Below are 13,091 nucleotides of genomic sequence, written 5' to 3' on the forward strand. Positions count from 1 at the left end.
TGTAGTCTGGATTCTGTCTTAGATATTTTACAAGTTTTGTGTTGGAAAAAAAAAGTATAACTGTTCATGGTTTACAGTCCAGAATTCATGCTTATTAAAGCTGAGAATGTAAGAAAATCAGAACTACTCAGATGACATCCCTTTGCTTTGGATCCCACCTGGATACTGCCCTGGGTGGGGTGGTATCTAAATAAAACAGACATACAAACAACCGGCAGCTAAAATGTATTCTCAAAATTTCAGGAGATAGTCCAGGAACAGATGATGAAGAATCAGTGAGGCACCAGAGAGAGATGCGCTGGGTATGATGTAAGCAAGATCCAAGCATGATTTCTAGTCCAAAATCCATCTCTTACTTTTTCTTTCTTTAATCAAATATGATTCCTGCAATGCTGGTCTTGGTAACCTTACTCATCTGTGAGGTCTTGTGATGTGGAAACGAGGTCATCCTCTGCTTTTCTCTCCCCAGGTCACTAAATTCCATACATTTAATATGCTTAACATATCCACTCATCCTGCCCCCTAAACTAAGAATAGTACTCCTTTGTCTTGCACCTACTACTGCAAGACTTCTACCTGTAACCCTTACCTTGTTAGCCTCTACACCATTGCCTGAGTATGCTTTCTAAAGCCATGCCCCACCATTTTTACTCCTGTGCTTAATATCATCCAATGACTGTTCATCAACTGGAAGATACCATCCAGATCTTCTGCAGGATATTCAAGCTTCCCAAAAATTTGGGTCCTGCTTGCCACCTAACATCCTCTCACTGTGTCTTGGGTTCCAGCCACGTGCTGTTCTACCCACATTTGATTCTCTGACTCAGTCCTATGGCCTTGAACACATTGTTGTCTCTCTAGTAACATCTTCTTCCCCACACACTTTGCCTGAAGAAACATCTACTTGTCCTTCAGAAGTCTCCCTAAGCATTACCTCTAGCAGCCTTCCTCTCCCGAGACTCAACTGTTACCAAGGCTGTTAAGTATTTGTTCTGCCATGCTTTGTCACAATGCACCTCATTATACCTTTAATATAGTCTTTGTGTATAACAACTGGAAACACGATGGTCTCATTTGTCTTTCCACAGTCTGAAGTTACCTGAGATAGGAATTATATTTTTTCTTTTATTTATTTGTATTTATTTCTAGGGTCTAGCACTGTGCTTGAAGCATGGTAGAATGCCTTTGCATATATTTGTTAAATGAATACATGAAGGGATAAGTTCATTTATGAGTGAGGTCTTTGATAAATAATGTGACAAATGGTAAGATGCTCAACACATAATTGTTAAATGAATGAATGGATAGAAGGAAGGAAGAAAGTGATGGTTAGATGGATGGATGCAAGAAAGAGTGGAGGTCCTTGATAAACAATGTGGGGAGTTCGTTTACCTGTGCAAAATGGATCAGGAAGAGGGAAATGGCAGTGATTTGAGTCCCCTGGTGAAGAAAATAACTTTCGCACTGAGTTCATTGTGCAGCATTGGCGAACAGTCAAAGAGGAGACAGTCGGTTAATCAACCATTATTGACCATCAGAAGCAAAGCCCGATGAGGATTAGGAAAGACCTCAGACTTTGTACATGAATTCGTAGACTCTGACTTTTCCTTTTTCCCTCTGAATTAACACAAATGATTTCCTATTGTAGATATGTTCTCAGGAATAAATAGAGGCGAGAAAAACCTCAACTTACAGCAATGCCTTCCTCTCCCAAGTAGCCCTCACTGCCTTTAAATCCTGGGGATCCCTGGAATAAGGAAAGGAAGAACGCATTAGCATTCCACAGGCCAAACACCAGAGGTAATCAAGCAAAAATATTTAACTTTAGTTTCACCTTATGTTGAGCTGTAGGAATTTGGGGGAAAAAAAACACAGTCCTCTCTCCACAACCTAGGCTGTACTTATGCACATAAAAATAAGTGTAGTTTTGGGGTGCCTGGGTGGCTCAGTAAGTTAAGTGACCAACTCTTGCTTTTGGTTCAGGTCATGATCTCATGGTTCATGATATTGAACTGTCAGCGCAGAGCCTGCTTGGTAGCCTCTCTCTTCCTCTCTCTGCTTCTCCCCAGCTTATGCACACTCTCTCTCAAAATAAATTTAAAAAAGTGTTTTTAAATGTAGTTTTGAAACAACTATGCAGATAATTCAAGTGTGTGTGCACTTGTGGATTATAATATTGTCCATAACTCTCTCTGGGGTATATATAGTGCTGGAATTTTTTTTATCAAACGTTCAAGTGCGCACAGCTATATTTGCTCTTGACAGACTAGAATTATCCTCTTTTCATTAAAAAAATCCTTTTTTAGGGTTTATGCTACACATTGAGAAGTAGACCACACACATTTGTTTTCATTCTTTCTGAGCCTTGCTTTAAAAAAATCTGCCATTCTCCTTACATGAAGTTGAAGCATTCAGGAAATAGTCTGAAAACTTTATTCAGAGACACAAACATGTTGATTTGGGAGTTACAGTGCCATCTATAAATTGTTCACAAATCAAACACACATGTTAAGGAGTACTGAACTCATTATTAAACACATCCATAGTATGTTTGTTTGTACGTGTTTTAACATTTCCTAAATCCCAAATCATATTTTTTATGAATACATACATCTTTTTTAGTTAGGAAATACATGAATCTATTGTTGGTTACTGTTTTATAATTGGCACGTTTATGTATACATCTGTGACATTTTTGGTCTAGTTAAAGCTGACTGAAACATCGCCACATCTCTTGCTAGGCTAGGGTGCTCTGACCTAATTTTGTTTTCAGCAGACTATCCCAAATATTCCCCACTTCATTTATAGGACCTCTAGTCATTAAAATGGAAATTGAAATGGTGCTGATATTCAGGAGGTTTTCATTAGTCAACTCAGATCACAGTTGATTTCTCTGTGTCATTGTCATCACTGCTGAACACTGGGTAATCAAGAATCATGGCAGTCATTCCTCCTGACACTTGTATAGAAAGTTTTTTAGAAGACTCCAATTTAGTCATGGCTTTTCCTTGGCATTCTATGTAATTTCACATAGAATATGAGGACTATCATAAATGGTTACTTCACAGGCCTTATCTGATAACATCATCCTTCGTTTCTACCTAAATCCATGTTTTTCAGACATACAGCATTCAAATCAAGTGCACCGTAAATCTTAATTAAAATCACCTTTTTGCCTGGTGGTCCAGGATCTCCCATTGTGCCATCCCCTCCAATGCACTTGCAGAATAAACAGCAGCATGTCCTCTCAGCAACATTAACCTTGGTGGAGGGTAAGGAGTACATTACACTTGAGGCACCGCTTCCCAATCACACATACCAGCTCAGCAGTTCATTCAGGCTTCTACCACAATTTCAGAAGCCCAGTTGCCATTAAAGAGACCGTGCTCCAGAGAGTGAAGGAGACATTCTTTAGATGCTATCCTTCCTTCTGTGGGCTGCGTTTTCTACCACATGAGGACTTCAGAATCAGATCAAAGTGGTTTTTGTGCTCTCAAAATGCTATTAGTTTAGCCATGGCCAACTCACTGCATACTAATGTCCTGTTCCCACCCCATCCCAGAATTGACCATATGGTGTTGATTACTTTACATCATTTTGCCCCCAATATTTTGTTCAACGAAATGAATGCTGCTTGCTCCTTTTCCTGTTGTGTGACATCTTTGCATGTTAGAGGATTTAGACAGTGTCCAATGTCCTATTGCTTGGAATGGAGTCCAATGGTAAACATTTTCAGAAAAGTCTGTGTGTGACAGGATTTCTAAAACACCAATCACACATTCAACATTTCCACAACACTTGATGTAAAGGATGGGGACACGAGGAAAAGATTCCTCTTTATATTTTAACCAGGCTGAAAAAAACATTACAGATTTTAAAATGTCAGGAAATTTTATCCTGAACATTGTCATCCTCTGAAAAATTGGCATATTTCACTGCATTTTTATAACCCATAACATTAATTTTTAGGAAAATTCAGTTTGCAGTAAACACCATGCTTGGCCTTAGTGGGGTTGAATCAATCTTTGTGTTGAGAAGTTTCCCATCAAAATTCTAGTGTGATGAAAAATAAAAAGTGTTGTTAGAACCATTTAGCAATTGTGCTTCTGTAGTTATTATTATATAATGCTCCTTTTCAGCTATTAGAAAAAAATTTCTCTACAGGGGTCTGGGTGGCTCATCTGGTTAAGTGCCGACTCTTGATTTCAGCTCAGGTCATGATCTCATGGTTGTGGGACCAAGCCCCATGTTGGGCTCCATGATGCCAGTACAGAGCACGGGGTGGGGAGGGAGCAGAGGGAGAGACACAAAGAATCCCAAGCATGTTCCACATTTAGTTGCAGAGCTCAAGGCGGGGCCAATCCCATGACCCTGGGATCATGACTTGAGCTGAAATCAAGACTCAGATGCTCAACCAACTGAGCCACCCAGGTGCCCCTCTGTGTTCCTGAAATGAGTATTTTTACATAATTTCTACACTGAACAAACTGTGTTTAAACACCTTTTTGTATGCAAATTCTATAGGTGGAAAACAGCAGGAGCTAGCATGTTATTGGAAAGTGTCTTGATGTGATCATAGATTTTATAAATCACCAGTGAATCAAATTATTAGCCTATCATTAAGATGAAAGTGGTGCCATGTAACTTGGTAACTTCCCTCTAGTTTGAGTTCGTGTCCATTTCTGAAAGGAGCATGACTGGAATGCACCTCACATCGACGTTAGATTCTAAAAAAAAGTTCACAAGGCAAACATCTCAGTGAAGACACTGAAAAAGATCACACAAACAGGACAACATAGAAGGGCCCATCATCAGATCATTTGTTCCTCCTCCAACATTGAAGCCGGTTGCTTTCTTTGGTTGAAGTCCAAGTGCAATGGATTCTCCTTTACAAGTCATGTTGCAGGGAAAATACACATCTTAAACACTAGACATACTCACTGTGGTAAGCTGGGACACTTAGGATCCACACGGGACATGAACACTGGCTGGCTGAGGGAGCAGAGGATTCACCCTCTCACCTCCGATTTCCTCTGGCACTTTTGTTCAATGACAGTAATTCGGGCAGGACTGTAAGTGCTATTCAGTTTCTTTTTCCTTCTTTTTTTGCTGTATTAATTAAACTTGCTTTGACAGATCTCTATCATTTTTTTCAAAACGCCCTCTTATTTAGGTTGTTCACTATTTCAGAATAGCTTTTTTCACTCTCAAGTGAAATTCAGAAGCATAAATACTCAATCTATATACAAAACAGAAAATTTAAACTCACCAGCCTTTTCTGAATAACTTACCAGTTGCTTTGACAGTCGGCTCCCAAGGTCCCTCATTCCAATAGTGAGCTGGGTCCTATACTCGAACCCTTTCCCGAATTCGATGTAGAGAAGATCGGCTAGGTCACTTGTGTCACTGGCTCCGTCCAGAGCAACAGTTATGAGTGCATTCAGGCCTATTCAACACAGTTTACTCCAGGTGAGGTGGGTTTGGTTATTTTAATCTTTTTGCATAAGTACCTAAATTGTTATATTAGGAAAACAGTTGCAAGAGGAACACTCATTTTATTGTCAACTTCCCCCAACCACACAATGTAAAACTGACAAGTGACCAGACTATCATCAGAACAAAAGGAATTGCATTTTTCAAAACTAATTAAACTGGAGACAGGATATTACAGTAGAACTTCCAGTTCCTCCATGATTTGAAGTGAGATATAGTGATTTAAAAAGGGTCCAAAGAAAAAAATAAAATAAAATAAAATAAAAATAAAAAAAATAAAAAGGGTCCAAAGAGCATACTAGGACACACAGGAATTCATATATCAAAAAACAAGTGTTGTAAATTTTTGCCATTCAAAGGGAGATCCTTCAACAGCAGGACTTGCATCACCTGGGAACTTATCAGAAATATAGAATTTCAGGCCCCATCCCAGATAGAATCAGAATCTGTACTTTAATAAAATCGCCACATGATTTATAGACACATTAAGGTTTGAGAAGCACAGCTATAATGACCTCATAAGGAATCAATAATCCAGTTGGAATTATAATAAGTAAAAGACTGTAAGACAGTAAGAGACCTCTTGTCAGGCAATTAGAAACAAATGACATAATCATCCAGAGATATAGATCATAAGCTTTGGAATTTTATAGACCAGAAGATTTCAAAGAAAACTTTCAGGGACAGAATATTAATTAATACAAACATGAAATGATAAAGTATTGATTGATATAACCATGAAATGTTAATGGTAATAACCTTGGCAATTGTTATGATGGAGGTAACCATAGTAACTACTGTGCTCTCATTTATTAATAGTTATTATGTGTCTGGAAGTTGGTTAAGTGCTTTCCATGCATGATCTTGCTTGTAAGATACAAATACAACTGTATGGGTATGTAGGATTACGGCTGTATTTTACAGACAAGTGAAATGATGCTTGGAGAAGTTAAATGACTGGCACAAGTGATATTTTTAGGTTTCTGCGTGGAAAATCCGATTCCAAAACCTACAATCAAAGGATATTTTAATAACAAAAACATACTAAGGACATAATCAGAGTAAAGAGCAATCCTAAAATTGAACAAGCTTCGCTTTATGAAAACCTGACTCCACTGGACTAAGTTTTCTCATTTCATTATGGATGGGTGAAGAATTCTTTAGATAGGACTTGGAACCCAATGAACTAGAAAAAGGAAATGTTCATGCACCTGAGGGTTTAGAATGCCTTCTTAGTGTATATATGATTCCGAATTATTCTTAATGAGAAGAGGAGAATGAAGAGAACAAAGTTTCAGGGACATGCTGGGGAGGCTTAAGTTATAGGAGAGGAAAGCAGAGTGGAAGGAAGAAAGAAACACCAAAGAATAGGGTGATGAAGTCATCCTGATTTGCCTGGACTTTCCTGGTTTTGGTGTTGACATCTCTGGCTTGTCTCAAACAAACAAACAAACAAACAAGGCATTAACTACTCTTCCAAGAATGAGAATGACAAGGAGAAAAGAATTGGTGGAGTGGGCTGGGATTGACAATGAGGAATGGTGAGTTCAAGAGAGTTTAATGAACAAGAGAAGGCATGCTAATGGATCTAGTTACAAGGGAGAGAAATTTTCTGATAAGTTCCAGGAAATATAAAAATTTAAGAGTTATGAGAACCATGGGATTGTTGATTTGCAGGAAGTATGCATGTAACTATTATTTGTAACTGTTTTTCTCAGGATGGAAGACTCCAATCCTGCTCCTTTCAGACCCATCTAATAACAAGTCAGATGATCTTGGGGAACCTGGGTGGCTCAGTTGGTTCAGCATCCAACTTCAGCTCAGGTCATGATCTCAAGGTTCATGAATTCAAGCCTCGTGTCGGGCTCTGTGCTGACAGCTCAGAGCCTGGAGCCCACTTCAGATTCTGTGTCTACATCTCTCTCTGCCCCTCCCCCATTTAGGCTCTGTCTCTGTCTCTGCCTCTTAAAAATGAACAAGCATTAAAAAGTTTAAGAAGAAGTCAGATGATGGGGCGCCTGGGTGGCTTAGTCGGTTAAGCGTCCGACTTTCGCTTAGGTCATGATCTTGTGGTTCGTGGGTTCGAGCCCCACATCGGGCTCTGTGCTAACTGCCAGCTCAGAGCCTGGAGCCTGTTTCAGTCTGTGACTCCCTCTCTCTCTGACCCTCCCCTGCTCATGCTGTCTCTCTCTCTCTCCTAGAAATAAATACAAAACATTAAAAAAAAAATTAAAAAAAAAAAAAGAAGTCAGATGATCTTAAATACAATTTCTAAAAATAAGTTCAAGAAGAAAAGATTACAAAACCTGCAAGAATAAAAGAATCCCTAGGAAGACTCTAGAGCACTAGATTTTAAAAAATTAAATTCAAACTCCAGTCCATACGGATTAGTTATAAAGCCACATCTACCTTTGAGGATCCTTTTCTCTTGGTCTCCTCTTGTTTCATGATAATTGCACAGTTTATATATATATATAGATACCTGGCCTCAAATTGGGAGGCTTTCCTAGGTCAATAGATCATGGGGCCAAACATCACCTGAAATCATACATGTTTCAATGTGGGAAGACAGAACTAAAGATAGTCTTTATCCATATTGAGAGCCATTTAACACTTTTCAAAGAGCATTATGGTCATCATCCCCTTATCTCTCCCATTCAAAGATTATGAGGGATATTAAAAATCTAGCCTATGAAGTTGAAGGTCATTTATTAGTTTTTCCTTGGGAGTTGGGAGAAAGAAGGTTGGTCTTAGAAATCTGGGTTTTCTGAGGGAAACTTCATGGAGAAAACTCTTATGTTGTCTGCAAAAGATATATCTTTTCCCCATAAAAGAAAAGCTGAAATTTAAAAAACCTACCCACCCACACTAAGCACTCTAGGGTCTTATTCTCAGTCTTCACTAATATCTCCACTACAGATCAAAAAAAAAGAAAAAAAAGTCAAAGACTTGAAAGAATAAAAAAGAAAGCAGCTTTAGCAAATAAAGGGGATTATTTTCCAGCTGTAAATTCAGTTAAGTTTGCAATCTGTTTAAGATTGAAAAGAGAGAACCAAACAAAAAAGATAAAATTAACCCAGCTTGTATCAACTGGGGAGCAGCCTAAGCAGCTGTCTTAGGCCAGGTTCCCCTGAATAGGCTGAGATGGGGATTTGGATGCATACATTTATTGTGGAAGCATTCTTAGAAGAATGGGGTGAAGAAAGCAAGACAGGGCAGGAGAAAGAGCTGAGCTTGACAGTGTTTCAGCTGAAGACTAGCTTCACTAAGGTCCCATGGAGAACTCTTGAACATAAATTACACCACAGAACTGGTGCCATTTTGAGGTAAAAGTCCAACTCTTTGTACTCTACTTACTGCATAGAGGTGGAGTGGGGAGTAACCTTCCAGTGGCTTCCACTGGCCAACAGCAATTCTTCAGAGAGAGAAGAACCTGTGAGTTTCTAGCAGCCAATAATCACAACAGCTGGAAGATGGGGGAATCTGCTTGGAAAGGGGGTCTGGGTGGGGCACCAATAGCATCCACTTACAGGAAAATCTTTCTGTTCTTAGTCAAACCAAAACATGTGGATGCATTTTTCTTCCACTGATCCATTTTTTAGTAAGAACTGACAATAAGTCTGGGCATAGGTTCCCAAAATGAAAAGCCCAGTGCCAGTGCTTTAAAAACTCATAAGCACCATGGTTGGTCCATCTGTGGTCTGAAGGAAGGAACTAATTAGGAAGCTCAAAAACATGAGTAGACTTATCCAACAATGCATGCAGTTCAGGAAACTTTAACAGTGTCAGAAGAAAATAATCCAACTCTCCTATTTCTTGGTCAAGAAGAAATACACTGTTCACTTCTGCAGACACCAAGGCAGACAGGAATATTCTCCAGGAAAGCTCAGGAAGAAGAAACACAGTGATACAAGAAAAAGGATATGACTTTGTGTTCAGTGCTGTTTCACATGCATAGTGTATGAAGAAAAAAGTAGATTCCAAAATGTTTTGAGGCTCATTTGTTATACCAAGTGCATACTGGCTGGCAAATTCAAGGTTATTTGAGTGCTTGAAAACTTAAGAGCCAGAATTGAGTTCTGAGGTTATAAAGTCATTAAATACTCCTTTCCCACTCCTCCCCATGCTCAATACCTTCTTTTCTCAGTTCATCAGATTTTTGTTCGAGCTTTTCAATGTCATCATCCAATCCATCTGAAAATAAGAGAACCACCTAGGAAAGCATTCAAAAAGAAAAATAAGTAAAAAGGATGTCATTGAAACCACAGATTGACAAATAAAATAAAATCAGGTTACCTTTCCTCGAGCAGCTGATTTATTCTGAAATGCATCCCACAGAGAACTCAAGAGGTTTGCGTTGAGAAGAGATGGTCCTCTAACTGTTATGTCCTTCAAACTGTTCAGTATGTTTTCACTATAGATCTCAAATTTTGGAGAATATTTTTCCATGGCATTGGTCACTTGAAAAGCCACACTAACCTGAGTCTCTGTGCCCACCTCACAGCTTACCCCATTGAGGGAGCTGATGGCACGTAAGAGGTCTTGAAGGTAGGTTTCTATCCAAGGCTGACCTTCGAGCAAAGTCTGCCCATTCTCATGAGTTGAGATGTCAAATCCGACCACAACATCCACAAAACAATCTAGGGTTCAAGGGAAAAGTATATCTTATTAGCTCAACAAATACCTTTATTTGGCTTGGATGCCATGTCTGAATCAAGTACTTGAAATTCCTATTCCTATTCCAGTTACAAAGCTGGAAAGCAAGGAAGAACATGAATGAATAGAGAAAGAGGCTTAGAATCACCTGTAAAAGTATATAGACTTTTTTTTTTTGGTGGTATAAAATCTAGGTGATTTTATAACAAAGTTCTGAAAGACTTCATTTATGGCTGCTGAAGAAGCCATGCAAGATCACCTAAATGTCTAAAATTATATGTGGAAATGTTAGTAGTTTAAAATAGGAAATCCATATCATGCTACTTACTAAGTAAGGTCATTCAACAAGTCTTAACTATAAGGAAAATACAAAAATTTGAACAGTCATTTAGAAAAACTAAATCATGAAGGATTTAGCTAAAGTGATGACTATGATGATTTCTCTCTCTAAAAAGAATCGTTGATTCTCCTTTTTGTCTTCTAACATCCACTCAGAAAGGAAAAAGTAAAGAAGAAAAACTCCAAGAGATCCTTTGGGATCTTGCTTAGTTTATGTCAAAGATGGTGTTGCCTTCAAATCTCAGGCAGTCAGGAAGCTGAAGCCTTTGCCATTCGGGCATTCGAAAAATACTTAGAGAGGTTTTGCATTTAGAGTGCTTTGCTCTTATCCCTATTAAGGCCAGGGACATGTAAGCATTGGAGAAGGGACTTGATAATTTAATAAATAAAGTTTATTGATTGATTGACCAATGGTGAGATCATGACCTAAGCCAAAATCAAGAGTCAGACACTTAACCAACTAAACTACCCAGGCACCCCAGGACTTGATAATTTAAACTAAGCTTCTGAAAGGGAAGATAAAGAAGGATAAAGTCAAATGACATCTGCACTCTTCTTTCCAGAACTTCAGCCTTCCACAACTTCAACATTTTCCAGCCAATTCAGCTGGATACAAATTCAGCGAATTTTACCAGCTTGCTTGGTTTAAAAAAAGAAAGATGGGAGGGAATGTTTATTTTTAATTTGCTTTGTTCAGATAAGTAGTTTTTCAGATATTTGTTGTGTGGACAAATGCCCACCCACACTACCTCTAGACACACCGGTCAGTTGCACATTGCAAGTGTTTTAAATCAAACTGTCATTTTCAAATCTTTTTTAATTTTTTTTTTATTTCTAGGAGAGATAGAAAGAGAGTGTGAGCAGGGGAGGGTCAGAGAGAGAGGGAGTCACAGACTGAAACAGGCTCCAGGCTCTGAGCTGGCAGTCAGCACAGAGCCCGACGCGGGGCTCGAACCCACGAACTGCGAGATCATGAGCTAAGCGAAAGTCGGAAGCTTAACCGACTAAGCCACCCAGGCGCCCCATCATTTTCAAATCTTAAAATAAGGGTCAGTAACCTTGATTCAGTTTTATCCCACTCCCTTGTATCCTTATTCATGTTTAATGAGAAAAGATTTGGGTGAGAGGAAAATAAAAGCCTTATTTGGCCATCAATTCTCACCATGACATTTGAGGTAAATCACTATTATCAAAAAATCCGAAAGGTGGGTTTTCTTCAGTTTTTATTTATTGCTTATTTTGCTTATTGGAAAATCTCTTCTCCAATATTTACAAAGGGAGGTAAGGAAAGAAACTCGTCAAAAAAGAAGAATCAGAATGCATCCTTTCCAAAATCCCTCTTGAATCAATATCATTTCTATCTTGAGATGGCAAGTTTCTCTCTTGGATGAACATTGTTTTAACCCCTAACAGAAAACCATTCAGTAATCCAAACAGATTACAGCTTTCAAGGAAAGCAGTCTCTCTTGAAAAAACAAACATTGGCAGAAATGCCCAAATGTCACTGAATGACCCTGGGAACTGTCCCCTCTAAAAATTAAGTGTTTTAACCTTTTGTCTAGATTACTGAAAGTACAGACTCTAGTAAATAAGTTCCTTGTGTTTATTTAACTAATTCAAGTTGCCAAATGATTCCATTATAATGAGATCAATGGAATGGAATTTGAGGAACAAGTCCAGAGTTGGCAGCCATGTGCCTAAATAGAATTAGAGAGATGAGGCCATACTAATCAAATGGGTTCACATGGAAGGAAGGGCCTTACCAAGCCTACAGAGGCACTGGCCCTCAAATCAGGAGCCCTCAGAACGAACAAGAGGCAGAAATGGTTTGGGAAAGAGAAATAAGGAAGGGTTAATTTAAGATAGGAGGGAGGGGTATCGATAAGTGGCAATAAATGCAGGGCAAGTGAGGAAGGGAGCCCACAGGACTGGCTATGGAGGGAAATAACAAGGAAAAACAAAACTTATGTTTTGGACATCCTCACAAACCAGTGTGGAAGCCTGGAAGGGGGAGGCCATTAAGTGGGAAGGCCAATGTTACTTTGAGTCATGGACTGGTCACAACTCTGTTACTGTTAAATAATTTCTGGCAAATCTCTTAACCTTTTCAGGCACTAATTTTCTTGTTTATAAAAATAAGATTATGCATTCCAAAATAAAAATACAAAGAACAGAAAAGTGGAGACTGGGCTCAATAGGTAGTCTTAACAGTTCCCTGCCAGACCTAAAAGCTGATTTTAATTATCTGACTCATAAAGTCCATAATTGGAGTTGATGGCAGACTCTCAGTATTAAGAAATACTGTCAAGAAGGTAGGATATATCAATAAGACTGGAAAACAATTCTTAAATATTTTAAAGGGAGAAAGTTAGGCTATTAGCAGTTATTGGTTGGGGTAAGAAAGAAATTTGTTTGGGGCCTTTGAAAGAAGAGGTAGCTTAGATGAAAAAAGAATGATCTAGAAAATAGGTAGTCCATTGGATAGTCTCAGCTTCCACTTTCACCTGGTCTCCCAACAGTGTATGGCGGAGGGGAAGGCTTTGACACGGCCTCCCTCATCCTCAGTGGAGGAGGGCCATGGTGACTCTGGTTCCATGTCCAAC

At 38.9% G+C, this 13,091-nt stretch overlaps 1 protein-coding gene across 1 annotated transcript in view; it reads right to left on the reverse strand.

Moving 5' to 3' along the window:
* Positions 1-13,091, reverse strand: part of COL6A6 (collagen type VI alpha 6 chain) — a 108,661-nt gene that overhangs the window by 77,639 nt on the left and 17,931 nt on the right. Inside the window, exons 8-12 of the mRNA XM_039242185.1 lie at positions 9,790-10,133; positions 9,628-9,706; positions 5,292-5,446; positions 3,169-3,261; positions 1,694-1,747 (exon numbers count right to left, since the gene is read on the reverse strand). Coding sequence (XP_039098116.1) covers positions 1,694-1,747; positions 3,169-3,261; positions 5,292-5,446; positions 9,628-9,706; positions 9,790-10,133 — 725 coding nt within the window. The remainder of the gene's footprint in view (positions 1-1,693; positions 1,748-3,168; positions 3,262-5,291; positions 5,447-9,627; positions 9,707-9,789; positions 10,134-13,091) is intronic.

The sequence above is a fragment of the Hyaena hyaena genome, unplaced genomic scaffold (assembly GCF_003009895.1).
Source record: "Hyaena hyaena isolate Hyena2069 unplaced genomic scaffold, ASM300989v1 scaffold_210, whole genome shotgun sequence".
Classification (NCBI taxonomy): Eukaryota; Metazoa; Chordata; class Mammalia; order Carnivora; family Hyaenidae; genus Hyaena; species Hyaena hyaena.